The sequence below is a fragment of the Brachionichthys hirsutus genome, chromosome 11 (genome assembly GCF_040956055.1).
Source record: "Brachionichthys hirsutus isolate HB-005 chromosome 11, CSIRO-AGI_Bhir_v1, whole genome shotgun sequence".
Lineage (NCBI taxonomy): Eukaryota > Metazoa > Chordata > Actinopteri > Lophiiformes > Brachionichthyidae > Brachionichthys > Brachionichthys hirsutus.
The window spans coordinates 11,969,834-11,995,498 of NC_090907.1; the positions used below are offsets into that span (position 1 = coordinate 11,969,834).

A 25,665-nucleotide genomic window follows, 5' to 3' on the forward strand; every position below is an offset into this window, starting at 1 on the left:
CATTTTTCAACATGTAGAATTTGAACTGTACCTTTGCCTGCTGTTCACACAAAACGGGCTCAGCGTAGCGTGCTCAGTCGGATACGCGCCGTGAGAACCGTTACTGAAGATTCTAAATGAGATGAAGCTCGTTCCTCGTCTCCACACCCATCCTGTGTGTGCTTGTAGGAGTCTCCCATGCACAAAGCGCTGTTCTGGGTGGCGGTAGCGGTGCTGCAGCTGGATGAGGTCAACCTTTACTCTGCAGGAACCGCCTTGCTGGAGCAGAACCTCCACACACTCGACACAATGCGAGTGTTCAATGACAAGGTAACGCTATTCAAATATAAGGTGCAACGTCTACCCCCCCGTGGCCCAAGTGCGTTGAGGACGTGATGGGACGTTTTTTTCTGTTTGACCTGCACCGAAACATCAGGCGTGAACTCGAACCATCGTCTAGATCAGTGAGATGCAGTTGAACCACGGTTCATATATATATATTGACTCTGGTTTTTATATATTGCTCCCAGGTATGTACACTGGAGTAGATCTAACGGAAGAACAAAGGGCAATAAAACTGAAGAACACAGTTCAGGAATACACGCGATGTTTAAGTTGATCCATGGTGAACAAATAAACGGACTGCTAGCGTGAAGCATTAGCCACGGTGTCTCTCTGCCATCACCAATAAGCAAACGAAGAAATACATGAAGTTAAAGATGAGCTGCAGAAAGGCATGGGGAGAGGAATAGATTGTAGTTATTTTAATGTTGATGGGGGGGGGGGGGTCTCCTTTGTGGATGCACACGTTTTGATTCGGCTGTTTTCTGTTAATTTTGGTGTAAATCAAAATACAGGGAGACTGAGATGCTTGCCGGAGGTCTGATTATCACTTTAAAATTCAGCATTTTTCCAATTATCCAAATATTTTAAGTCTGCTCTTTAACAGCGTTTATTAATTAGAGGGAATTGGCTCTGATGCAGAATTCAGGCTGCAAAGTACCTTCTATTAAATAAAAAGTACAACAGTTACCTCCAAAAATATCGGCAAGGGGATGTAGGATGAACAATAAAACTAAATAAATATACTTACAATCCAGCAGTACTCTAGTTGTGTGAATTGTGTTGCATTCATACCGAAATGAAACCGTCTAAATTCATATATGTGAAGCGTTTATAAAATGATGTAACCCGGTGCCACTCCTGTCTCACTGTGACCTTCCAGAGTCCAGAAGAAGTGTTCATGGAGATTAGGCATCCTCTAGAATGGCACTGTAAGCAGATGGATCACTTTGTGGGGCTCAACTTCAGCACCAACTTCAACTTTGCCCTGGTGGGCCACCTCCTCAAAGGTAAAGCGTCCTCCGGAAGCCTTTCCAGCGTCCCTCGGGTAGACGCAGGATTATCGGGGGTCCCTGTCTCGAGGAGAAAACCCGGCTGAATGATGAGCAACGGTTTCAGCGCGACGCCGCTCAGCCTGACTCCGCCTTCTTGCTCCTAGCGTTTGATCGGATTCGCCCACTTTGTTTATCGCCAGGCTATCGACACCCATCACCCACCACGGTGGCGAGGACGGTGAGAATCCTGCACACGCTGCTGGCTCTCATCAGCAAGCATCTGAAGTGTGACAAGTTCGAGGTCAACACCCACAGCGTGGCTTACCTGGCTGGTACGAAACACTCCCCTGTGTGTGTGGGTGTGTGTGCGTGTGTGTGTGTGTGTGTGTGCGTGCGCTACACCTCACATTGCATCATGTCAAACATCTCTCTCTATGCACATCACATGTGTTTAACTCCATCTTTCGATTGATCAAGCACCAAGTCGGGACAGTTCGCTGCATGCGCTACAGTTAATATGACTGAATGGCGCCCCCTCCTGGGTGGAAAGATGCATTACGAGCCCGTCAGCATCGCTGTAATCCGATGCATGTTTGGAACAGGAGCAGAAAATAACTTGATTATTACATTGTGAAGTCGTAATGTGTTTTCTTGTAGCTTCACTTTCGGAGAACTTTTTGGAATGCGGCACAAGCCCCACCCAGAAACATTTCCACCTATACCATGTCCTCCGGTCTGGAGCGCCGTGTCGCGTGATTGAGGGGGGGGTGATTGCCCGTTGTTGGTTACGCTGCTTTGGTTGGTTGCAGCGCTTCTCACGGTGTCTGAGGAGGTCCGAAGTCGCTGCAGCCTCAAACACAGGAAGTCTCTGCTCATCTCTGACCTGTCGGTGGACCCGGTGCCCATGGAAACCTATTCCAGTCACATCGCCGACCCCAGCTGCCGGTGAGTCGACCAGCAGAGAGGGGGGGGGGGGGGGGGACCCATGTTATGTTGGTCACTAAAGATGTGCCGTGTGTCCTCTCAGAACTCTGCGAGAGACTCAGCCGTGGACGTCGCCTCAGGTTTCGGAGCGCTACCTCTCGGCCCATCACTACGCCACGGTGGGCCAGATTAGCCCGCGCACACGCAAGTCCATGAGTTTGGACATGGGCCAGCCCTCCCAGGCCAACACCAAGAAGCTCCTGGGTACGACTCGGTCCGTTGCACGTCGAGGCTTCTCGGTGGAGGGAGCGTCCAATAATGTGACTCCGTCCGCCGGCAGGTACCAGGAAGAGCTTCGATCATCTCATCTCCGACTCCAAAGCGCCAAAGAGACCGGAGGTGGAGTCCGGCATGACCACCCCGCCCAAGATGAGACGCGTAGCGGAGAATGACTACGAGATAGGTGAGGGCACCATCCCCGGCGTTCTGCGTCCTCGCTGAAGCTTTGGGGGGGGGGGTAACTAACGTCCTCCATGTTGTACCTCCAGAAACGCAAAGGATTGGAAACTCTCACCTTCGCAAGGTTTCTGTGTCCGAATCCAACGTCCTGCTGGACGAGGAGGTTCTGACCGACCCAAAGATCCAGGCTCTGCTGCTCACGGTGTTGGTGAGGCCCAGTGTGTGTCGATGCGGCCGACGCTGTCGTTGAACGCTGCTGACGGCGTGCTCTGATCCTCCAGGCCACCCAGGTCAAATACACCACCGATGACTTCGACCAGCGGATCCTGTACGAGTACTTGGCCGAAGCGAGTGTCGTCTTCCCAAAGGTTTTCCCTGTTGTGTAAGTAGTTGGCGCCGACGGGCCGCGCATTGATGCGAGCAGCGAGACCTGGTCACGGGCGATGATTCCAGAGTTGCTCGTCATTCCGATGTTCCGAGTTCCTGTTGACCGACGGGACAAGATCTCGTAGGATGATTAAAAAACACACACGGCAGGGAGCAGGACGGGGGTCCGCCAGCTCGCCGTCGCCGCTGCTGGGATGGCAACCAGCTGAGTGGATCAGCGTCCCTGCTGGGGTGGAGGACCAACAACAACAACAAAGCCAACCCCGTCTTTACCAGAGAGGAACATCTGGATCTTCAGTTATCAGGGGGACGTCCGGCGCTTGCCTTTTTGTTAAAGTCACCGCTACTTGTTGCGTTAACTGATCGTTCTCTGGCACGTTGTGAGTGTGTAGAGCTCCATGTCACTATGTGAGAACACGTGTGTGTTTATAATACTTGTATTTGTGTATGTGTGTGTGTGTGTGTGTGTGTGTGTGTGTGTGTGTGCACTCCTCAGCCACAACCTGCTGGACTCCAAGATCAACACTGTGCTGTCCATGTGCCAGGACACCAACCTCCTGAATCCGGTCCACGGCATCGTCCAGAGTGTGGTGTACCACGAGGAGTCGCCCCCCCAGTACCAACCCTCCTATTTACAGAGTAATGCCTGCTTTCTCTCTCTCTCCCTCCCTCCCATGCTCGCTCCACCTCCTGTAAAGTTTAGACACAGCCTGCTGCCTGAAATGGGAACTTCCAAAAGCTGTAATGGAATTCCGAGTTCTGCACCTTTGACTCTACCCCCCCCCTCATTTCACAGGCTTCGGCTTTAATGGACTCTGGAGATTTGCCGGACCCTTTTCAAAGGTACCAGTAAATCTGTCCTACCGTTATGTGTCATTATTTACACAGGAAGTATTCGGCTTACAAAGAGGTATGATATGACGGCTCCGCAAGCAGCTTTTGAATTGTGATGGTAGCGTGTGTCAGTTTAAACGTGCACGTCGGCGTCGATTCATTAAAGCTGGACGTAATGATGGCTCATTGGTTGTTTAGCCTCGGGGGTGCATAAAGCAGGCGGTTACTACAGGCAACCGTGACGAACACCTCTGTGAAATGTCAAAGTACTGTAATTTGTAGTCGTTGATTATCACGTGATAAATGTTGGAAAATGAAACCCTGTTCTACCAGAGAGCCGTTAAAAAAGCGCACAACCAGAAAATAATTCCAACTGGACCAATTCTGAATTTGTTTTCAGGCCAAGCCCAAACAAAAGCTGCCAATAAATGTTCACCAGAGACGACGCAGGCTGGAAAGCTGCGCTAACAGAGAAACTCGTACTTCTCTGTGCTAAAACAAGCTCCTGCCTGCCTTGGAGGTTTTTTTTTAAAGCTAATCTTTATTGCTAATTGTCCACAACCACGCGGCGTGAACACTCAGGTGTGAGCATGTAAACGGTGAGCGTTCCATCTCATTGGAAACGCTCGGCTTGCATGCAGTATTATGGGATGCTTCTGCCCTCACGAGTGTTTGGGTTGTATGCGCAGTGGCTGGAAATAAAAAGCCAGGGCCATTATAATCGTATAAAGGAGCTGATTAAATGACGCGTTCGGGTATTGCAGGACGTTGACGTGAACACGTTGCGTCATTCGGAAAGCGTCTGACATGTCGCCTGCTCTTTCGCAGCAAACCCAGATCCCAGACTACGCCGAGCTGATTGTCAAGTTCCTGGAGGCGTTGATCGATAGCTACCTGCCGACAGCCGACGAGGAGCGAGGGGAGGAGCATCTGAGGACGCCCACCTCCCCTTACCCCCCTGCCAGCCAGAGCCAGCTCAGCATCACTGCCAACCTCAACCTGTCCAACTCCATGACTTCATTGGCCACCTCGCAGCATTCGCCAGGTAGCACGCGGGAAGCGCTTTACTTATTCTGGACTTCACCGTGGAAGCTCGGTTCCCCAACTCCCCGTTTCACGAACGAATCGCTTTCCGAGCACGATGTGAGAATGGATGGCGAACGAGCTTCGGTGTACGAACAGTCGGAACACCCACGCGGACCGACTCCGGCGCCTGGCGTCATCGTACGCAGCGTTTGCCGTTAGAACCAACGACCACTCACGCACGCACGCACTCACACACTACGGACAACTGGGACTGATCAGTTTCATATATTTTGGTAGGAGGGAGGAAACCGGAGAAAGCCCCCCCAGACACAGGGAGAACATAGAATCTCAGATGGGGATCGGAACCTTATTGCTGTGAGGCAACACAGCGCTACCCGCTACGCCACCGTTGCGCCCTTGTTTGTTGTGCTTTATTTGTTTCATTTAGGCTCTCAACACAGTTATTTGTTACTTGTAGTGAGGCTAAGAGTCCTAAATGTATTTGAAGGAGTAGCCTTCCTCCTCTCCTCCTCTTCCTCCTTCGCCACACACTTTCAACAACCAAGAAAAAGTGTAATATATTCTATAAAATTAAGGTTATTTTTAATCCCTTTGTATCTTTTCCCCACACATAAGACCATTAAAAAAAAGATTTCAATAAATAGTTTCTGGCGGTGCTGTTGCCTCACGGCAAGAAGGTTCTGGGTTCAAATCGGCTGGAGAACTTGTTCTCGCCGTGTCTGCTTGCGATCTTTCTTGGTTCTGTGGCTTCCTTCCACCCCCCAAAGACAAGAATGTCGATCGATCGGTGACTCTCGTGACCGAGTGGATGCAGTCGGGAAAGTTAGATCCCTGGAAAAGTCTCGAAACCATCGGAGAGTATTTTGAATCAATTTAAGAAAAGATGTTGCTTTTACTCCGAAGGGACTTTTACTGCTTTAATTTCTATGCAAACGTCACAATCACTCCGAGAGAAAGCAACACTCATGTTGCATCCTGATAAATGTGTGTGTGTGTTTAATGTAAGGTGCTTGTTATACAGCGTGTAAGCTTTACATGCTGTGCCACACTACCATAGTGGATGTCCTAAACCACCTCAACGCAGGGTGTTCTCTGTCGTCCAGGTGTGGATAAGGAGAATGTCCAGCTGTCCCCCAGCTCCGCTCTGTCCAGTGGGGGCCGCACTCGCCATGGTTCAGCCAGTCAGGTACAGAAGCAGCGCAGTGCTGGCAGCTTCAAGCGGCCGAGCATCAAGAAGATCGTCTGACGGGACCGGCTGGCCCGCCGTCCTCCTTCTCCTCCTCCTCCGCTCCGGCCCTCATGCTGCACTCGACTTCTTACTTCCTTCTTCCTCCTCTGTGGTTGTTGCCATGGCAGGAGGGGACGTGCGTCCCTGTGTTGAGGAGAGCCATAAGCAAGCCTCAAATCAGAGTTCATTTGAGGAGGGGTCCTCCAGTGTCGGAGAGAGGACGCCATCTGGGGAATCCTTGTCTCGGAACGTTGACGCTCTTAAAGCTACTTCCATATGGAGCAACCTGAAACTGTTGAAATCCCTCCGAGGCTTGACGGGGAGGACGGGGTGGATGGGCGAGGTTGACCTTTGAACTGAGACAGGTGAGTCGGCAGGAAGTGGAAACCCTGTCCCGACGCGGAACTCGCGCGTCCCTCGGCCCTCCCTTCAAGCTGTGGCGTCGGCCAGACGGACCAAAGACAGCGGCCGGGCAGCGAGGAGAACGGAACCTGTCGGACGTCTCGGCTGTCCCCTGTCCCGGTTCTGTACATACTTTACATAGACGGATAATGTAGTCTTTAGTGCTAACTTTGGTGTTGAAGTTCTCTCCATGGTGTGCCTTTTGTCAGGATTTTTCAATGTGTACAATTTGTAAAGCGGGGGAAACGGAACAGGTACTAATTACGAAGGCACGCCGTCCACATCACCACGAGGTCGCCTCGACACCGGTCTCCAAAGGTCGTCAAATACACAATCATCCATAATACCCTGTTGCCTGGAAGTATTTATCCTGTACAGCGCGATACCTTGTTGTTCTCAGAGACAGACATTAAAACACTAGGGGGGGGGGGGGGGGGGGAGACGCAACGTGTAAATGGCTCTGCGCCGTGTCCGACTCTGTTCCTCGCGCTTTGATTGTTTTTCTTTCCTATGAAGTGTATTTTAATTTGTTTTTCATAGTGACAAGGAAACTTGTCTGTAATGGGCAATAATCTCCAACTCTCAACCGCCACTTTGATCGTTACCGGTGTGTTAGCTTGTTGCTGTACGATGCTAACGGCAGAGTGACCCGTTAACCCCTTAAGAACCCCTTAAAAACCCGCTCTAAATGGTGTTTGTTACCACTGGATGCTTCGTCGAGATGGAAGCGTGCCTTGATTTGGATCAATGCTTCAAGAAATATCTGAATCAAGACTGCGATTTGTGGCTAAAACCTCAAACAAAAAAGAAAATGGGTTAACTTATGATACTTTCTCTAAAGTCTCTCTAAATCCATGCCAAGAAATAAATTGACACCTTAAATACACTGACCTCAGCAACGCTCGGCACCGACTGTCACGGCCAGAGGTCGTTAGAGGTCGCTTGGTTTGGCAGCCTTTCCCTAAAGGCTGGAGGGATTTCAGAATTCCCGCTCCGGTGACGCATCCAGCTGGAGTCCAAACACTTCCGTTTGCAGCTGATGCTAAACGCCACCCGTCACACGTCAGCAGCCTCGGGATCCAAAGTGTCATCGGGTACTCGGTGCGTAATGGGGTTGAGGGTTCGCCGTTAGTGAGCAGTCTCTCTGTTCCCTTTCACAGTCGGGCGCACCAAAAGTAGTTCGGTAGTGTCACCGAGGGACAGAAGACGTGCGTTGTCCTCGGCTGGTGGACCTTCTGTCCACGCTACGACTCCATTTGACCTAAAATGGGCAAACTGGAGAAAACGCCCCCACCCCATCCGAGTGAATCTTTAACTCCAGATGTTTACGTCAACGTCTGATCCAGGTTTGTTCCTCATTAGAGGCAGCGAGGGATTCCGGCAGGTTCCACATCTGGAACAGGACAGTTCCCAGTTTGGGGGGGGGGGGTGTTCTGTACTTACTGGGTTTTAGGGTGCCTGGCCATCTATGCATCACAAGAGTTGGGAGTATCTTGTCCTGACTTCCTCAGCAGCACTTCCACACGTCTGCTGCTCTGACGCAGTCGCCCTTCACGTGACCTTGCTTGTCCGACAGGATTCTCTTGCGCCCGTCCAGCTTGCATGCGTGTGACCCGGTGAGTCCGGGACAGCATTTTGTTGGGCAGCCTCAAATAACTAGAAGTAATTAAAAGTAAAAAATATGTCGTCCCTTTTTCGTTGTCGGTGTTTGGAAATCACTCGGAACCAGGACCAACCTGTGGGATTTTTCCGGGTGGTGGAGATGAGTTGAGTGTTCATCCGTCCGTCCTTCTTGAGTTGTCACGGCCTAACCAGGAGTGGCTCGGTGCTCAGTGTCCATCGTGATTCCCCTTTCAATCTCAAACTCACCAGCGTCGTACAAGTACAATCCCGTGTTTGGCCACTCTCGCAGTCGAACTGTTCTCAAAGCCCCGGCTGCTGATCGCCTTTCTAAGATGATCCACAAAGCCGGAATCGCGGAGTCAGCATTTGTGCCCCCCCCAGCAAAAGAGACCCTTACGAAGAGGGCGGGATTGATTTGAGCACCGTGCAAAACCCAATCACGATTGTTTCCGGGCTTTGGATTGACTCGTGTAAATGGGAACGTCGTGGACGAAGTATCCAAATCCTCTGAAAACAAGCGGTTGACTTGCACTAATTTAAAGACAGTCGAGGGTTTGTAACGGTAAAAAAAAAAGAAAACTTGGCGTGTGGCATGTTTTATTTGATGTTATGCAAAGAAATGTCTGTAGAGTAGTCTGAGATTCGGTTCTGATTCGGTATGTGTGACAATTGTAAATACTTTGTGTACAATTTGAGATGGTATATTTACTACACTGTACATACATGTGATATTGTATCATTTTTGGTTTTGTAAAGCATTTGATTTCTGTATGATATTTGAATTGAACTATTCCAGTGTTAGTAATAAAAATGTTTCTCTCCGCAATGTCTGAGCCTGGTTGATAAAACGCTGCTCTAATATTATACTTAAGTAACCCTTATACTTAAGGGCACGTTTCTTTATAAACATTAACATAACTGTGCTTGAGCGTGCGTCCAGTTTCCATTGCTGTGTTCTTGCAATGTTAATAAATATGAAAAGAAAAATCTTCCAATTCAGAATTCCTGAATCTGCCTGCTTTCTTGAGCCACTCCTAATTTCAATGTCCATTTCTCAGCTGATCAATTCCCAATCCCAAACCTCGCAAACAAGTTTCATAAAAAAGAAAATCCATCTCGTACTTTTCGTGTAATCCTGTTAACAAACTATTGCAGAGTGGAAGCTTGATCTGGCTGGCAGAGGATACGAGACTGATTTGGGCAGCTAGTGGAGTGGATGATGACATAAACAGTGAATGAGCTGCTCGACGCGGCTCTCAGGGGATTGCATATAATCTGCATAATCCAAGGGGACACTCACGAGCTCTGTCACAATGTAGGGTTTACTCCAAGCCGAGAGGTTTCTGTAAATCCAATGATTGTCACTCAAAGATTAATCATGTTTCGATTTAAGTCAGTTTGACTTGTAATTGTCATTCAGAATCTGCACCTTCCATCCATCCGTCCATCCTCCACCGCTTATCCAGGGCTGGGCCATGGAGGCCCAGACTTCCCTCTCCCCAGATTCCTCCTCCAGCTCTTCTGCTTATCTCTCCAGCGTGTCCTGGGTCTTCCCCGTCCTCCGAGCTCCTCACCCTCCAGCCGCCCTGCATGTGCCGTTCTTCGCGCACTCGAGAACAAGACCCCGAGATACTTGTTCTCCTCCACTTGGGGTCAAAGACTCGCCATCGACCCAGAGAGGGCAGACGGAGAACCACGGCCCCGGATTTGGAGGTGCTGATTCTCATCCCATTGCATGAGGCCGACAGAACGACATCGTCCACAAAAAAATCAGAGGAAAATCCTTTGGTTTAAGACAATCAAGCTAAATTCTTCTCATCGTTCATGTCAATATTCATTCCCGATGTTAAGATTACACATTTACACAGTTTAATTAATACCTGCCAATATTTACTTTTTTGGAGATTTGGAAATTGCATTTTTATTTACAAATGTCAACACACACAGACATTCTGAATATGTTTGCGCCTTCATTCACAATTTTAGGATTGTACTGGTTTAATTGGTAAAACTGATTCCACGCTGGGCTGCCGCAGTGACTTCCCGTCTGTCTCAATTACCGCGAGACTACAGACGAGATGCCCGTCTGAACATAATATCGCGAGACTACAGACGAGATTCCAGTCTGAATATTACCGCGAGACTACAGACGAGATGCCCGTCTGAATATCGCGAGACTTGTCCGTCTGTATATTCTGTGTGTGTGTGTTTTTTTTTTTTAAAGACTGGTGCGAGTCGGTCGACACGTGGGAAGGAAAGATACTTATTCTACCGGGAGCCGTCTGATAGTCCGGTATTGCGTTCATCGTGGCGGTACCGAGGACCAGACATACTGTAAGTAAGCGCCGAAACTCTGACGAGGGCATTTAGCTGCCAAATGGGGGAAGGTGCACGCCGATGGTCGCGTTCGTACAGTGTGAATAAGTTCAAAGGGGTGCACAAGACGTACATTTTAAACACGTAAAACACGCATTGACGTTTTAAAGCGCATCAGCGCACCGCCGGGAGTTGCCTGCGTCCCCGTCGGCGTGCAGTAATCCCGTGTCATTGAACAGCTAGCCTAGCAGCGTCTGTGTAACTTAACGGGACACAGCTAGCCTCGTTCCGGGTGTGTGAATTGGGCGCCTCGCGTTTGTTTCCCCGACACTGACCGGGCGTCTCGGAACACCGACCGATGTCGCCGTACCGTCAGCTGTGAGCTGCATGTGGCCCGACTCGGTCGCCAGCAGGCTAGCTAGCCTGCAAGCTAACGTCGAACGGGCTGCGGCCCGTGTCAGGCAGGAGGACTCCTCCCCGGACGGTGTCCTCTAACCCTGCGTCAGTCTCTCTTGGTCGCTCGTTTGTTCGTTAGCTTGTGTTATTCATCGGGTTTTATGTTGTCATAACGACATGGTTGCAGTGAAACTGCAGGTCGGGGTCGGACACGGAATGGCGGTCGCGGCTGTTGCAGCAGTGCTTTAATTCACGGACGTGCTAACTTTGTTAGCCACGCTGCCCTTTTTTAATAAGGGTCTTTAAACGCCACCTGGTCGCGTCCTGGCTTCCACTTTCCCCATGCAGTCCTACTTCCTGCCTGTGTGTGTGTGTGTGTGTGCGTGCGTGCAACACGTTGTGCGCGTCAGACGCGTTCGGAGGTGTCGCCTGAACGTTTCGCTTTCAAAGTGCAGGGATCCGCCGCTGAGTTCAGAACTTCACTTGTTTTTATTTAGACACGCAAAGACGGAGTCTTCCGTGCGTTTAGGGAAATAATGAATGAAAGCTTTATTCCGAACATGCTATTCAGAAAGTCGAATAGAAAGACAAACCGAAAACAATGATGGTAGGCAAAATAAAGTCAAAACATGGCCGAGAAGGAGTCGGATGAAGCATTAGCTTATTTAAACCTACCCCTGCTCCACCACTCAATGAACCATATCCCTAACATACAGTCAATACGTATCTACAGAAAATAGTAAAAACATATATATATAATTCATTTTTATACTATATATATATATATATATAATACATGCACAACCAGAATTCCAGCTCTCCCTCGTTTAAATCACACTTTAGAGCTAAATATAGCTAATTCAGCTAACGTAGCCGTAGATGTGTTTGAGCTCTGGGGTTAGCACGAGGCTAACATTGGTCGAGTCCTGCCCGTGACGTAGGCGGCGTGACCCTCCCAACGGTCCTCGGGAAGCCCCATCGTGGAGTCTCTCCTTGGAAATACGGCTTTGAACGCAGTGAGAGGATTCGGTGGCGGCGCTGACACCGCCGCTCCATAAAGTCCACCCGGGTTAATGGCAGCGGGCGAGTCTGCCTGCTGCTGTGCGTCCAGTCGGGGTCGGTTGTAGGTTCTAATGGGTAAATATAGCCCGCCCGCTGCCCTGTGTGAACACAAGGGTCCAAATCTGGACTTGAAGGTCATGAAAAGCCACAAATGAATTCCTATTTGAGCTGGAAGGACTGTTCCACGTTGGTGTGTTTGTAATGGCTGTTGTAACCTTGTCCAAGGTGAATGTGGCGCGTGTGTGTGTGTGTGTGTGCGTGCTACCATTTCAGTAACACTATGCAAAGTCTTCTTATCATGCAAGGTGATACGACTCCTGTCAGCTACGACAGGAGTCATTGTCATGCTCATAATTTCTCCTGAACATGATATGGGAGGATTCCCGTGCATGTGGGTCTTTATGCATACGGTCCAAGATTGACCAACCTGTAGGTTACAACTCGGGATGATCCGATCACGAGCTCGCAGACTCGATCAGGACTTGGATATACATGGATAGTTATTTTCAGAGCTTTTGACCAGATCTGGATTCACAATAGAAATTCTTATTGCATTGTACTTTACCGTATATTCCCTTAAACATAAAGGAACTATGGCTAAAAGTGACTGTTTCCAATCTTAATTAATATTGTATTGATAGCCCGCAGTAATGAGATGTTTAAGGCCATGTTTTCGTGAACTGACTTATCAGTGATCAGTTGCTTCTCCTTTCCTGCCGTCTTTGTCGTGTCCCTTCTACGTCGTTCTTCTTTCACATTCAGAAAATGTGTCTGGACTCGTCCATGTTTTAAATATCGTTTGGCGAGTGGCTAGCCAGATGATATTTGGTCTCTCCATCCATTTGTCAACCTGCACTGGACACTTGGCAGCTGGCGAGCATCGGGGTGTGTTCCCGTACCATTATTGGATGTTGTGTCGCAGAAATTAATGTTTTTGTGGTTTACTGTACGTCCAACAATTGTCTTTGTGCTGCGTGGAGCACTATTTTTGTGGTTCTCGTATTTTTTCCTTTCTTCTTCAGGGTAAATTACTGAAAGTTGACTGGAAAAAACTTTATACTTCTGTTTATGTTTATTTTAATACTGAACAAATAACCTGCCTATTTACTCTCTAGCCAGTGATTTGTAGCATTAGGATCGTAGTTGTGTTGTGCACATAGGCATCTCATACAGGAAACTTGATGTATTCATTCCTATGACGCTTCAGCTCCTTCCTTAACTTGTGATTGAGATGTACAGTAAAATGTGTGAAATATTTTGAAATCAAGCACACTTGTGTCTTTCTGAATCTTTCAGGTGTAGCTGCTAGTGCCCTAAAGAGATGCCACTGAGGTTTCGCTCTGTTGTGCCCTACACACTGCCTGGAATCCTGGCACTTATCGGCTGGTGGTGGTATGTCTCGCGGAAGAAAGAGCGGCTCGCACGTCGTGATGGCCCAGAGCAATCTCCGACCACTGTGGGCCTTAGAACGTTGCCTACCGATGACAGCAATGGTTTGCCTGAGAGAAGCGCCGCATCTCTCAGAAATGAAACGGAAGTCTCCACCCAATTATCTCCAAAGATCAGTTGTGAGAGAATAGAACCTGAGAGTATTTCCCAGGTCGTCATCCAGGACAATGAAGCGGCAGCTTCTCTGGAACAAAGTTCCGAGGAAGCCGCCCTTGAGAGAATAAGCAAAGAAGTCGCAATGTCCTCGTCCCCATCTCTACAATTAACCAGCAAAGATGACAACCTGCAACTTTTATTAAAAGGTGATAAAGAACCAGATAAAAACTCATCACCTGACTTGGGAAAAGATCTAGAGATGCAGCTGATTAAAGTTCCAGCCGAGGTAGAAGAGATGCTGTTGCCCTGCCAGCCCACCGAAGTTACCTGCTCTCCCTTCACAGAGACGCGTCTTTCTGATGCAGAGAGGCCTGAGCCGGAGGGGGAAGTCGCAAAGCACTCCGGTAGTGTTAACATACCAGAGGAGATGAGCATTTGTGTCGCCATTTCAGGTCAAAGGGTGGGTGGGTCAGAGGTTGACTCTCTGGAGTCACCCCCTTTGGCGCAGGATTTCCATCGACGCATTCTGACCAGCACGCTCGGCATGTCCGCCCTGGCTTCCACACCCTTGACCACACGCCGAGACTCCACCACCACGACAATGAGCCCGGAGCACATCCGGGTACAAAGCGGTCAGGGAGAGGACCGGGATCTGGAACGTCTGGCCTCTGAACTCATAACTGAGGTAATCTCTGCAGCCACCCAGGAGGTCTTTACCGTCTCCAGCTGCCAGGTCACAGATAACGGCTGCAGTCGTGGAAGACAAGAGCCGGTCATTACAGAAAAGCAACGCCACCATCTACTGAAAAGCCACGCTCAGATAGGCTGCGAGTCTCGAGAGGCGACGGAGAATGACGAGCAAGGGATGTCTAATGGATGCTCTACGCTCAGCCACGGAGTTCATCAGACAAACAATGCACAGAGAGCCCACTGGCCAACGCCGCCGCACCCCGCGGCACAAGGTGCGCCATTGCAGACTGGGATAACGAAAGAGGAAGCCGCCGCACTGGCTGAAGACTCTGCCTGCAGCACATGCCACTCCGAGGACGGCCTCGGCAGTGAGGACCTTCAGAACAGCATGTTCAGCAACCCAACGGATGCGCTGCGTGTTACGGGCTGCTCAGAGGGACCAGCCACGCAGCCTCAGCCACTGGTTGGGACCTCTCCAGAGGCCACAGCTTTGGTTGACGTGGAAGAAAACTCCGAGGGAGCCGTGTGTGAGCTGAAGAGGCTCAACGGAACGGGCCTGAGGAACGGCGTTCACGGGACGTGTGAGGGGGAGACGGACCAGTCTGGAGGTGAGACCACAATCTTTCTAGTGCACTATATACTGCTGTCAAGCAATTGAAAAAATTTGGGCGATTAATTAATTATGATCTGTAATTGATCTAATTAATCTCAATGGAAAAATTGCTCAGGAAAGCCCTCAACTTGATGTTCATTCATTTAAATTCATTACATTATTGCGGCAGATCCAAAGATCGATATGACAAAAAGTAGCTCTATAAGTTCATTTATTGTTCTTGACAGACTTAAACAGATGCAGTCCTATCCGTTTACATTCTGCTGTATCTGCGACTCACTCGTCCTAAGTACAATGCTTATTTTCCACCACCAGGGGGAGTATTGCTGTGTTTTGTTGTCAATCTCCAAATAATTAGAAAATAAAATAAAACATCAGGTCCATATAAAGTGCTTTAAGTTAACACGTAAAAAAAAACTTGCACATTTGAGTGTCTGAACATATTTCTGACTCTTTCACTGAGTTATAACTGACACGCAGTTCTGCCCCGTAAATACAGTGAAACTTCTTCCGTGCTTTGACTGAATCGCAACAGAATTCACAGAATCTCGCCACTAACGGCCCTTTTTGACCTTTAACTGGATGTGAGGGAGACGGGTGGGCGTGTTGTCTCTAATATTGATTTCTTGGCCACAGCTGGGCCAAACGGTACAATATTATCTGCATGGAAATGAGCCGTTTCTTTTGCTGCTGGTCTTGAAAATGGTGACGACGGGGGGGGCTTGGTCTCTCCAGGCTCCGACGTGAACAGCATGGACTCTGTGGACAGCGGCTGTACTATGGGTGCCGGGGAAAGCCAGAGCAACCACACTGCCTCCTCTAACTCGGAGCTCATCGTCTGGGAGGTCGAGGTGCCAAAGGTGAGTGAGGACGGCTTTAAACTCCCAGATATCAGGAAGCAGAGGTTCTCTTTTGGAGTTTGTGGGATGTCCTCCGAGGACCTCCCATCATCATGTTGCGTTGTGGCCCTGATGAAGTCGTGCTCCTGCTCCTCCGGGACCAAGGTCTTCCTCTGCTCCCTCGTTTGTTTGTTGAACTGCACAGGCTTACCTGGCTTGCACTCTTCCCAGGATATAATTGCGCCACAACCTGCTGCTGGCACCTCCTCCCCACGTGGGATTAAATGGATACACACAATGATATAATAACTGATATACAGTATTACTGTAATATAAAATGTGGTTTTATCATGAGTTTTACCTTCAAGACAGACGGTAGCAGAAGGTAGGGAGAGAGTTGGTCGCTACATAGACGCTTTATTCCTTAACTGTACCGTACATAAACGTAGACATAATAGTTCTGCCTCTGGAAGGCTTTGTGTTCTTGGTATCCTTCTGTTTGAGGATTGTACACATCGATGTACTCCGCTCGTACTGGCGCGTCCCATCATGAATGAGTGAAGCGGCTCACAGCGCTCGGCCATTTATGGGCAGGGCAGCATCTGGAAGTTGCTCGCGTCTCAAAGCACAATATTGTTCGCATGCTGGCTCGTATCGGAGCGCTCGTATGCCGAGGCGTTGCTGCATTCCGCTTCCTGACGTTTCGGATGGGCTGCTCCACCAGACACGGACCTTCTTCTCCTGGTGTGACTCGCGCTGCTGCTGTTTTCCACTCCTTAACTTTCACCCTAGCCTGTGTTACCAGCTTATTTAGCTTTCATTACATGCATCACCTAGCCTGTGTTTTAGACTGCTTCAGCGATGCTCTCCTCGCGGACATTCATCTGACTGTATATTTTGTCTACAATCTCTATATTGCGTCTGTCTCCATAGGAACAGTCTAGCTTGATAGAATGTTCATAGCATAGCATTTTACCGGTAGAATTCTTCCGCACTTCTGGTTAGGTGCTAAACTGAATTTCGTCACCTCGTACTTGTACACGTGTAACGACCGTAAAGTTGAGCCTAACTTGTACAGTAGCCCCGTTTGGACACTGTCTGATGCATCGTTGTCTCCTCTGCCCATCTCACTTGACCAGTACCACGTAGGGCGGTTAATAGGGAGGCAGGGGAGATACGTGAGTTTCCTGAAGCAGAGCTCTGGTGCAAAGATCTACATCTCCACACTTCCTTACACGCAGGAGATCCAGATCTGCCACATAGAGGGTGAGTTGTCCTTTGAAGGCCGCGTCCTTTGGTTCCGACGCCATGATGAAAGTGCCATCTTTCCAAGCTCCATGACGACTTTTGAACGTTCTCGCTCTCTCCACCCCCCCCTCTCTCTCTCTCCAGGTACACAGCAGCAGGTCGACAAAGCCTTGTCCTTGATTGGGAAAAAGTTTACAGATCTGGACTTGACGAACCTTTATGCACCCCCGCCGCCCCCGCTCACTTTGCCGTCACTTCCCATGACCTCCTGGGTGAGGATGAGTGTTCTGCTCATTTCGTAGGACTTTTCCCGCGCCTCCTTTTTCCACGTGTGATCCCGAAGTCGAGGGCGCGATTCCATTACTAAAAGAATATAGCTGCGTTTTTCTTTTTTCTCTTTGTTATTAGTTGGTGATGGTTAGTTACAAATTTCCTGAAGGTTTTTTAATCCTTTATCAGGTAATAATAAATAAGAGTTGTCTGGTAGACTTGGATCTTAACGGAGGCCAGCATGCAGAACAAAGTAACTTAAATCAAAGCAGAGACCACATGGATAGTTTAGACATGTACAAATTCTGTAATAAAAAAAGATGAATGTGACCTTTTGAATTGTTCAAATGTAAAAAGTTATTCTTGCAACCCAGATTAAATTTATTTTTTGGAGGGGGGGAGGGGGTGCAAAAACAATGTTGGTCATGACACGTTTAATTGTTCAAAAAATAAACGGTGTCAACGGAAGCTGGAAGCTGAAGCCACAAAGTTTCTGAACAGCTTCTTCCTGTCGTTCCTTGTTTCAGCTCCTGCTCCCCAGTGGCGTGACCGTCGAAGTGATCGTGGTGAATATTGTGTCGGCTGGACACATCTTTGTCCAGCAGCACACCCATCCTACTTACCATGCCCTGAGGAGTCTGGACCAGCAGATGTTCCTCTGCTACTCCCAGCCGGGCACCCCCACCTTGCCCTCGCCTGCCGAAGGTAAACCCCGGGGCTTCAAGTCGGAGCTGCAAACGAACGCAGCCACAAAAATCCAAGATGGAGTCGTTGTCAAACGGCGACCAAATTTAATGCTGCCATTAATGTCAGAAACCGTTCCGTCAGCGAGCGGGACCTTCACAATCATTTCAGAAACATGCATTTTGCATTCACTCAGGTTACCTTTATTCAATGTCCAATTTTGTTTGATGTATCCACGTTTGCTTTGGATGTCAAGCAAAATAAAAGCGATCAGGATGCAACCAGTGAAATGCATCCAGTTGACACCTACCTTTGATTTGTCCCATATTTCCCGTCCACAATTGAGCTCATTTACGTGTCTGGTCGAAACAGTTGCATTTATTTTACTTCCATTGTCCAAATTTGCCAAAACTATACAATGAACACTACTTATTGGATAACTTTTTTTTTTTTTTTTCTTTGGAGTGTTTTTACATTTTAATCAAAGGTAGAGCCGTCCGCTCGTAAAAACCGAAAGTCACAGCCGAGCATGCGCACAAATAACCGTATTCTTGGTTTTCGTTGTCAAGCGTAACAACGTGGTCATGGCGGGTAAGAACGTTAAGCTATGTCGCCCAGGATGGGTTTACGTCAAAAAACCCCATAAGAACGACAAATGTGCTCAGGACAAAAGAAAACGCCACAGCACAAGAAATCTATCGCGCCACATCGGATCGGCGCACAAGATTGAAGCGATGCATCTGCGAAAAAGCTCTTGACAAGAAATGTTTTTTTTTGTGTGTAAAGTGTGTAATTGTGTATATATATATATATATATGTATATGTGTTCAGTATACCCTGTAGTATCACCAATTAATACCCTTATAAAAATGTTGCAGAGGAAGAGACCAACTAAATCTGGAGTTGCCAAAGGCGGTTCCATTTTGATATTCCATTGTTGCCATTAATGTTTATCGGGTCCATAAATCTTTTGCGCATTTCTGCCCCAAAACATGTTTAAAAGTGCGATTTTATTATTTATTACAGAAATACTACTCAAATACTGAGCTCGCCCCTCGGTGTAACATTTCACTACACAATATCAGACCATTATGTCGAGGCCTGGCTGTAGCTACGCATTTAAAACGTATAATCTGAGGTAACTGAACAATATTAGAGCACGTTAATGACCCATTCTTTAGTGAACAACTTACCTTTCCGGGCATAAACAGTGAACTGTGTTTGTGTTGAAGTAATATATTTTATTGAGTTATTATTCTATGAAACCGAAACCGAGGGCCAATTCCCACAACCGGGCGGCATTGGTCTCTTGTTCCACAACATTAGATAAGAGTCGTCTCATCACGGTGCGTTAGGAGGGATTTGCTCCGTCTTTACAACTTCAAAATGTTTTACGCTAAAGCCACGTGTGGAATTCTGCCTTTTTAATGTAATATTTTTGCAGCGTCGTCCTACGTTCTTTTGATCTTCTCCGACCTTGTCTGTGTGCAGTTGGCGTGATCTGTGCCGCTCCGGCCGTGGAAGGAGCCTGGTGGCGGGCTCAAGTCATCAGCTTCTACAAAGAGACGAGTGAAGTTGAAATCAGATACGTTGATTATGGAGGCTACGACAGAGTCAAGATAGATTCACTGCGGCAAATAAGGTGAGCGCCAACGGGGGAGGAGGGGGGGAGGAGGGGGGGAGGGGGGAGGAGGAGGAGGGGGGAGGAGGAGGAGGAGGAGGAAACGGAGACGGCGTCGGAACATCTGCTTCAACATTTCAGCAAGATTATTATAGGAAATAATTTTCCATTTTGGACTTGCTACATATTACACTCTAGTACCGACTCCATTCATGATTACACATGAATGATGGGTTTATATTCATTCTTCTAAGATGGCGCCGTCTGAAATGGTTCTGGGTTTTAGTCTTAGTCCAAGGCCTTACAGAAAATCACGCAACAGATGTTCCTCCTTGGACTCGAAAGAACGCAGCTCGGGGAGTCTGCAGTAGAACCACGAGGCATAACGGAGCGGTGTCTGGAGATGACCTGGTTTTCTGTTCATGGCACGCTTTTATTTTGTTAGATTACTAAATGTAAATGTTTCTAAACTGCCTAACGGGGTTTCCCTTGTCGTTCTCAGGTCTGACTTTGTAACGCTACCGTTTCAAGGTGCTGAAGTTCTGCTTGATAACGTCGCTCCACTTCCAGGTACAGCATGCTGTGTCGGCGTCTTTTATTTTGTAATATCTCGAGAACCGTGCAGCTTTAAAGTCTAACTGGAGATTTCGGTGCGTCTCGCGTTCAGCGACGGGGCTGTGAGGCTCGCTCACATTTTTGTGCGTTTGTCAGGAGAAGATCGTTTCTCGGCGGAGGCCACGTCTGCGCTGGAGGAGCTGACCAGAGGGGTAGCGCTGCTCGCTCAGGTCCGTCCGCCACACGGTCCAAACCGCTCGCCGGGCTCTCGGCCGGTTCCCTGTCACAGACGTTTGTGCTTCTCTCCGTTTAAAGGTGTCGAGCTACGACAACGGCACGGGCCTCCCGCTCATCCACCTCTGGAACATGGTTGGAGATGAGGTACGGTTGATACGGCAGCCGTCGGTCTGTGAACGCTGCTCCATCCTACGTTTACAATAAGCTAAAGTGACCCGGGTCGGATTTTCGGTTGCGTTTTCCCGTCCACCCGTACATCAGTAGCTCCATTCGGATCCTGGCGTTTGTTCCGTATCCATGGAGGCAGTGGCGGTCATGGGCGCACAGACTCTCACATCTACGCTAACCTGTGGTGGAAAGTAGGAAGATGTGGGAGCCAGTAAAATTTAGCTGCCGACTCGAAGACGGAAATCAAATGAAAATGCCTTCAAATTGGGGCGACGTCACTTGGTTCCATCCAGTCAGAGGATGAGATGTGATTATCGTTCTGTTGTAGAAGGTAAATCATTTTCGGTGGCATTAACCCTTTCTTTCTAAAGCGGCGCTCGACTCATCGGGAGTCGCTCCAGACCCTGAAGCTGCTGCTACACATGGAGCTTCCTTTGCTAGCAGAACGCTTTACACACACACACACGCGCATTACGGGGAGTGCTTCAGAAATGTTGCACGTTTGTGAGGCCGCTAAATGTTAGCATCTGGACTTGTTTCATCGGTTTGCTAGTTGTACGTTGTTGGCGGTTTTCCTGTCGTGCTCATTCTGGGTTTGGCCGTGTGTGTGCGTGCGTGTGTGTGTCCTGCACACAAATTCTGTTTGTGTTTCCTTTCGGTGAGATGCGTCTGACTGGTTCTCCTCATCTTGCAGATCATGTCGGTGAACCGTAGCCTGGCAGAGAGAGGCGTGGCTTTGTGGGTGGATGGATTTTGAACAACTTACCTTTCTTACCCCCCCCCCCCCCCCCCCCCCTCCAGGGCGGGACCCAGGACTTCCTGGGGTTTGAGCCCACACAGGCATTAGACACACCACTGAATCAAAGAGGAGTGCTTTGAGAAAAGAATTATGTTCAGGCTTAATGTACATTTAACACTGGCAAAAAACCCAACAACCTGTCCCGTCTTATTATTGTACACAAGAAGAACTTACAGGAGAGGAAAAGATGCGTGTAAATTTTAAAAGAAAATCTATATTGTGATTAATAAAGGTTCAACCAATATTTTTATTTCCATCCTGCCATAGCTTTTGTTTCTGGAGGAGCGACGCCTACGTCAGGATGTAGATGCTTTCATGGACATTCCCAGGATGTTACACAAGTGGGAGGGCTGGAAGGTCAAAGAGGCGGAGCAAAGAAGGTCACCTCGGTGGGCGGCCCTTCAGAGATGCGAACTTCTCTGGCTCTCCAGAGTCGATGCTGCTTAAAACGGAACTCCCAAATTGGGCGAGGCTTCAGACCTCAACTGCGATCGTGTGGTTTGGGTTTATAGGAAGAACAAAAAAAAGGATGCGTACAGAATATTCCGCTGCCGTGGGGGGGGGGGCTGGCTGTAAGAAATCCTGGATTGGGAGAACTCAACTTAAACTAGGACATTTGAAGAACAAGGAACGCCAACTCGGCCAGAGCTACAGAAGGTCTCTGAATCTGAGCTCGTGTCTTCCCGTTCCGAGGTCCAACCCACTCTCATCCGGAAAGATCCGGAAGGATAAGGAAAACCGCAGAGGCCGTAGATCAATTGTTTAAGTTTTATCAGAATACAAAACTAAATGCGGTACTGAGAGGATGATGAGTTTGATTATCGACTGGTGAATCACGATTGGCTCTTAAATTGAAAGTTCCTTTTCCATCTGATGATGGGCGTAGAAAAAGCTTTTAAAATAAGCTTTGACGAAGAAAACAACGGCTCGACTGCAGGGTCCCAAAAAAAAAAACGATGGCTCAAGTTTCACCTCGCAAGAGTCTCGATTGTTACGGAGAGCGTGCGAAACCCAACGGGGGCCCTTTATCGGGGGTTCTCAGGAGAACGCGGTGGAATATTAACGAGTCGCCCCGCGGGATGAGAACCAGACGAGAGAACGTTCATCTGTCCCTGAGTGGACGTGGATTTCGGCCATGCTTGTAACGTCCCTGGCGTTTGCGATCTGCCTCGGGACGTCTGAGCGTGAATCAAATCGGTTTAGCTCCACGTCAGCGTCTTGAAGTCGGACCACGAGTTCGAACTCGATGGATTCGTTTTCATTGGTGGACTTGTAGAGCGGCTCTCCAGGGAGACGCCGCTCTGCTCGCCTGCGCCCGTCCACGCAGTGGCGGGACGGATTCCCTCCCGGGCTGATCTTCAGGTGCATTTCAGGATTTATTGTCAGTAATTGAGTCGCTTCGATGGAAATGAAATCGCTGTTTGAGGAGATCAGGGGGCAACGTGTTGACGAAAGCATCGCAGTGGGGACAACGATCGTCCGTCAATAGAAGATGGGTGTAACGTCTCTCAGGAAAGGTCACTTGGGTCATGAATAAACATCCCTGGGGGGGCGGTCATTTTACTTAGAATCTCAGGCAGGGACCGACTGATCCTCCCTGTCCTCTGTTGGACGGGCACTGTCAGATCCTCCTTATCCTCTGTTGGACAGGAACTGTCAGATCCTCCCTGTCCTCTGTTGGACGGAAACCACCGATCCTCCCCGCCCTCTGTTGGACAGGAACTGTCAGATCCTCCCCGTCCTCTGTTGGACGGAAACCTCCGATCCTCCTCGTCCTCTGTTGGACAGGGACCCTCTGAACCTTCGGGTCTTCCCCAGATTCAGATCGAACTTGTCCCTCTCGACTCGTCCCGCCTGAAAGGTCTGCTCCAAATGACTTGTTCATTTCTCTGTAAATACGACTTGACTGTCCTTTTCTTTAGCGCTGGAGGTGAACATCTAAAGGGAACGTTTTTTGGTTTCTTTGGTCCGTTCTGGTTCAGCCTGCCTCGTCTCTTTTAGAATCGGTGCTCGAGCAGCGGGACTAACTGAAGTGTTCTGAGTTATCTTTGGATTATTTAAACGGGTGTGGAGCGCTCGCACCCTGAAGCGTTTAACGTGTACAGATCTTTTGCTAGGCTCATGAGTTTGATTTGTTGATTGTACAGATCTATTAGTGGGGAAAAATAAAATAATTCAAACTGTTTGCGGTGCTGTGTTGTTCCGTTCTTCATTATGAGGCGCCTTACAGATGTTCTGGGTAACCGTTTAAACGATAACGTGACTTTATACATGTCAAATTAACGGTGCAAAATCAGCCAAGGGCAACAAGCAGTAATCTGGATAGATTATTTATCCCAAAGGAAATTCAGTCTCTGTGCTACACAACTCACAAAGCCAGTCTTTGTGTAACGGTTAAAAGTTCAAACAGTGTGACGTTGCTCAGACAATCTCTTATTAAGGGTTTGGTTCTGTACCCTTTGCATGGGTTTATTTCCTCTTGGTGGGTTTCTGTCAAATATAGAACCTCTCGGCTCTGGGGCATTTGTGACTATAGACACTATTCTAATCACTAATGTAACTGGTTTTAATATATTTAATTTTAATTATGTAAGAACCAGAATCAGGCTGGGTCACTGGGTTAGATCCTGGCCTGGAAGGTAAATGGTTCCGTGGTGAGGCAGAGACTCAGTCATGATTCTAATGATTGATATGCCTCAACCAGAATCTATACTCGCCACAGAAAACGCCCTGGATTTTCAATCCCGGGCGATCTACAACTGGCCTGTTGGGGGCAGTGTCGCGCCTTCGCTGCGTCTATTCTGCCACGGAGTCGAAGAAGAAGAAGGGGAAAAAAAGGAGAAGAAGTAGAAGAAGAAGGGATAAGAAGCGTTCCTGGGTTTTCGTGTGGAGAAATAGCATTCTTCTTCTTTTTCGACGCTGATATTGACGGTTCTGCTGGAGCTCCCCTCGACGCCGGCGCTGTGTCTGTTCCGCCGGACGTTCTGCGCTTCTGTGAGTAGCTAGTAATGCGCCGTTAGCTAGCAATGCTCCCCCCCCCCCCGGTCCAAAGGACATGTTTGACAACACAGCTGTTCCGGGAAACAGAGGGGGAAATGTAGGGCTCGTAGATGCTTCAAGGCGGCGATAGGAAAGCGTTTATCCACTCGCTGCTGTGCTCGCGTTGCATTGTGGGTTAGCAGGACTCCCGACATTGTGAAGCGGCTCGTCCGAGTCGGAGGGGACTGCTCGAGGCCTCGTTCGGTTCGCATGTCGGACGATGATCGTTTAAAACTAACGCTTGCTGCTAGCATTCGCTGTTGTAGCACGAAGCTAACGCCTACAGAATGTTTGTTGTGAATTGGCTCGTAGCGTTGGCCCAGAAGCGCGGCGGGAACCTCGGGTCCCGAACATAATTCGATCCGTAATACTGTTCGAAAACCGAAACTATATTTTCCCACAGGAAATGTAAGCTCGATGAATCCGTTCCTACGCACCAGATCAATACCCATTTACATGCCTACAGTTATATTAATATGCAACTACGTGTATCTAAACAACAGAAGGGACATAGAAGTGTAAATAGTACGAAAAGTAAAAGTTAAATGAACACAATTCTGTCTCATTTACAGACCGTTTTGTCTGCGGTGTTGGGAGACAGGGGGATGGACAGGGGGGTTATTCCTCCTCCATAAAATGACTGGGTAACTGTCCTTCTGGGGGTTTTCCTTCTCTTTAGCTCAGTTTTCTTAAGAAAAGTCTAAATCGTCGATTTCTCCATCCCGCCCTGCAGCGAGATCCGAGACACGAACGCCATTTTCATATTTGACGGTTATTTCCTTTAGTTCAACAGTAGTTCTCACCACTTTCCTCTTTTCTCTTCCAGTAGTTTAACTGCAGCCTTTCTTTGGATCCATGACTAAGAGCGAAAGAGAACAAAGGGAAACATTAGCACAGAGTCTTCCTCCTCCGGCGGCTCGACTCAAACTGAACCGACTCGGCTAGACTCCGCCTTCGTTCGCGTGTCTTCGGATCGCCTCGGCTCCGCTCGTGTGTTTGAACTCCGAAGATGTGTTCGACTTCCGAACACATCTTTTGGTCAAAAAAACGAGTTGTTCCACTGCCGAGACGTTCGAGACACGAGGTTCCACTGTGCAGTACTATTGACGACGATGCGTTCAAGTGTCACGCATCGAGGGAAAACCCCGAGTTCTGCGCTGCAACTTCACATTATGGCACATTTTCAAAGCGGTAATTCAAACCTGCGTGATGATAAATTAAGGGACGGGATGAAACTGAGTCCAACATCTGATAAATATTTGTGTGGTTTAGGAGTAATCAGAAAAACTACCGACAAGGAAACGCGTCAACAACTTGTAACAATTAACAGATCTTCATGGAAGAAAGAATGTTGTACTTTTGA

General features: G+C 48.6%; 2 protein-coding genes across 2 annotated transcripts in view; both read left to right on the forward strand.

Moving 5' to 3' along the window:
* nf1a (neurofibromin 1a) overlaps nucleotides 1-6,285 on the forward strand; it is a 48,301-nt gene extending 42,016 nt beyond the window's left edge. Inside the window, exons 46-57 of the mRNA XM_068745307.1 lie at nucleotides 169-309; nucleotides 1,205-1,331; nucleotides 1,517-1,648; nucleotides 2,126-2,261; nucleotides 2,344-2,504; nucleotides 2,581-2,703; nucleotides 2,789-2,907; nucleotides 2,981-3,081; nucleotides 3,583-3,725; nucleotides 3,883-3,929; nucleotides 4,749-4,965; nucleotides 6,071-6,285. Of these exons, the coding sequence (XP_068601408.1) occupies nucleotides 169-309; nucleotides 1,205-1,331; nucleotides 1,517-1,648; nucleotides 2,126-2,261; nucleotides 2,344-2,504; nucleotides 2,581-2,703; nucleotides 2,789-2,907; nucleotides 2,981-3,081; nucleotides 3,583-3,725; nucleotides 3,883-3,929; nucleotides 4,749-4,965; nucleotides 6,071-6,213 (1,590 nt within the window). The 3' untranslated portion in view covers nucleotides 6,214-6,285. The remainder of the gene's footprint in view (nucleotides 1-168; nucleotides 310-1,204; nucleotides 1,332-1,516; nucleotides 1,649-2,125; nucleotides 2,262-2,343; nucleotides 2,505-2,580; nucleotides 2,704-2,788; nucleotides 2,908-2,980; nucleotides 3,082-3,582; nucleotides 3,726-3,882; nucleotides 3,930-4,748; nucleotides 4,966-6,070) is intronic.
* Nucleotides 6,286-13,315: 7,030 nt separating this feature from the next.
* On the forward strand, nucleotides 13,316-21,500 carry akap1b (A kinase (PRKA) anchor protein 1b). The gene is made up of 10 exons (XM_068745537.1): nucleotides 13,316-14,837; nucleotides 15,578-15,702; nucleotides 16,821-16,947; nucleotides 17,074-17,201; nucleotides 17,727-17,904; nucleotides 19,375-19,525; nucleotides 20,007-20,074; nucleotides 20,216-20,289; nucleotides 20,375-20,440; nucleotides 21,159-21,500. Exons 1-10 carry the CDS (start codon nucleotides 13,316-13,318, stop codon nucleotides 21,219-21,221), a joined length of 2,502 nt encoding a protein of 833 aa, XP_068601638.1. The 3' UTR covers nucleotides 21,222-21,500.
* Nucleotides 21,501-25,665: the final 4,165 nt, after the last annotated feature.

What these genes read in the sequence shown, in the direction of transcription:
- akap1b (XM_068745537.1), top strand. Translation starts at nt 13,316, where the DNA reads ATGCCACTGAGGTTTCGCTCTGTTGTGCCCTACACACTGCCTGGAATC. An exon ending in GGAGACGGACCAGTCTGGAG is followed by an intron (nt 14,838 to 15,577) that starts GTGAGACCACAA and finishes TGGTCTCTCCAG; the next exon opens with GCTCCGACGTGAACAGCATG. An exon ending in CTTGCCCTCGCCTGCCGAAG is followed by an intron (nt 17,905 to 19,374) that starts GTAAACCCCGGG and finishes GTCTGTGTGCAG; the next exon opens with TTGGCGTGATCTGTGCCGCT.